This window comes from Camelina sativa, chromosome 4 (assembly GCF_000633955.1).
Source record: "Camelina sativa cultivar DH55 chromosome 4, Cs, whole genome shotgun sequence".
Lineage (NCBI taxonomy): Eukaryota > Viridiplantae > Streptophyta > Magnoliopsida > Brassicales > Brassicaceae > Camelina > Camelina sativa.
In genome coordinates, this window is record NC_025688.1 from 21,404,419 (window position 1) to 21,406,345 (window position 1,927).

Sequence of the window (1,927 nt, forward strand, 5' to 3'; positions counted from 1 at the left end):
GCTGTTTGACAGCCATGATCAATTTAATGAGTGGTTCTCAAAAGGGTTTGTACTATTAGTCTGCTTTATTGTCATACAAAAGTATGTTGTGAAATAATCTAGGAAATTGTTTCTGATACATGATCCAAATTAATTAACAGAATCGAGAATCATGCGGAACACGGAGGCACTTTAAATGAGCACCAGCTTAACAGACTGGTGAGTTTTCATTTTCTGATTGCACCATTATTGTGGGGACACGACAAGTTCTTTTAGTTTCTGTCTGCTTCTTAGCTAGGCTCCATGAGTAGGGTTTTGCTTGACTTTTCATTTCCAGTGCATGATTCCGTCTTGAGACTTTTAAGAAAACACCATTCATTTTTATATAACGACATTCATGTATTTGCATCTGTCATGAACGAGAAGCTTCCTAGTTAACCAACAATGGTTACTCCTCGTCCTGGGGCTCTTGTTTTTTTTTCGGTTTCAAACAGCCAATCTTCTGCCTCTTCCTTTGCAGTAGAAGGGTTTGTTAATTCCAAACTTCCAGTTATAACGATTCCTGGTTCTCCAGGAGTTCTTCAAATTTGTGCTGCATATGCATCTTTTTACCATTTAAAGTTGTTTAGTCACTCACAATTTGTTTCTTTTTCCTAACAGCATGCGATATTGAAGCCGTTCATGCTTCGAAGGGTAAAAAAAGATGTAGTTTCTGAGCTAACTACAAAGACGGAAGTTACAGTTCACTGCAAGCTCAGTTCTCGTCAACAAGCTTTTTATCAGGCTATTAAGAACAAAATTTCTCTGGCTGAGTTGTTTGATAGCAACCGTGGACAATTTAATGAAAAGAAAGTATTGAATCTAATGAATATTGTCATTCAACTTAGGAAGGTAAGCTCTCTTGTCTAGCCGGATTTACTTCCCTGCTTTTGTCTTACGTCTTGTCCTGCTTTCTCATACATTATACAATATGAAGGTGTATTTACCTCTTAAACAACGTACATGAGAAGACATCCAGCTGTTCTGGTATGGCTTATGCTATTTCATGTTTGTGTTTCTGATGTCAGGTTTGCAACCATCCAGAGTTGTTTGAGAGGAATGAAGGGACCTCGTATCTCTACTTTGGAGTGATTTCCAATTCTCTTTTACCTCATCCCTTCGGTGAGCTAGAGGATGTACATTATTCTGGTGGTCAAAATCCGATAATATACAAGGTGCAATTCATTATATATATATATATAAAAATCAAGTCAAGAACATCCTCTAGTCTTTCACTGACCTGCCTTTGGGTTCAATATTTTCATTCTCTTTCAGATACCTAAACTACTACACCAAGAGGTGCTCCAAAATTCTGAAACATTTTGTTCTTCCGTCGGGCGTGGCATATCCAGAGAATCATTTCTGAAGCATTTTAATATATATTCACCTGAGTATATTTTTAGGTCAATATTCCCATCTGATAATGGGGCTGATATAGTGGTTAGTGGAAGTGGAGCATTTGGCTTTTCTCGCTTGATAGATCTATCACCATCAGAAGTTGGATATCTTGCTCTTTGTTCTGTTGCGGAAAGGCTATTATTTTCTATACTGAGATGGGAGCGGCAATTTTTGGATGAATTAGTGAACTCTCTTATAGAATCCAAGGATGATGATCTTAGTGACGATAACATCGAGAGATTCAAAACCAAAGCTGTCACAAGAATGTTGCTGATGCCATCAAAAGTGGAAACTAATTTTCAGAAAAGGAGACTAAGCACAGGGCCTACCCGTCCTTCATTTGAAGCGCTAGTGATCTCTCATCAGGATAGGCTTCTTTCAAATATCAAACTCCTACATTCTACATATACTTATATCCCAAAAGCCAGAGCTCCACCGGTATGATTTCTTTGAATTGTTAAGTTGCTGACATAACCTTGGTAGTTCCTTACCAAGTCTTCTCAACCATGCT

At 38.0% G+C, this 1,927-nt stretch overlaps 1 protein-coding gene across 1 annotated transcript in view; it reads left to right on the top strand.

The window, feature by feature from the left end:
• Positions 1-1,927, top strand: part of LOC104784122 (DNA helicase INO80-like) — a 7,678-nt gene that overhangs the window by 2,602 nt on the left and 3,149 nt on the right. The window contains exons 3-7 of the mRNA XM_010509187.1: positions 3-45; positions 141-198; positions 640-870; positions 1,047-1,193; positions 1,294-1,854. Coding sequence (XP_010507489.1) covers positions 3-45; positions 141-198; positions 640-870; positions 1,047-1,193; positions 1,294-1,854 — 1,040 coding nt within the window. The remainder of the gene's footprint in view (positions 1-2; positions 46-140; positions 199-639; positions 871-1,046; positions 1,194-1,293; positions 1,855-1,927) is intronic.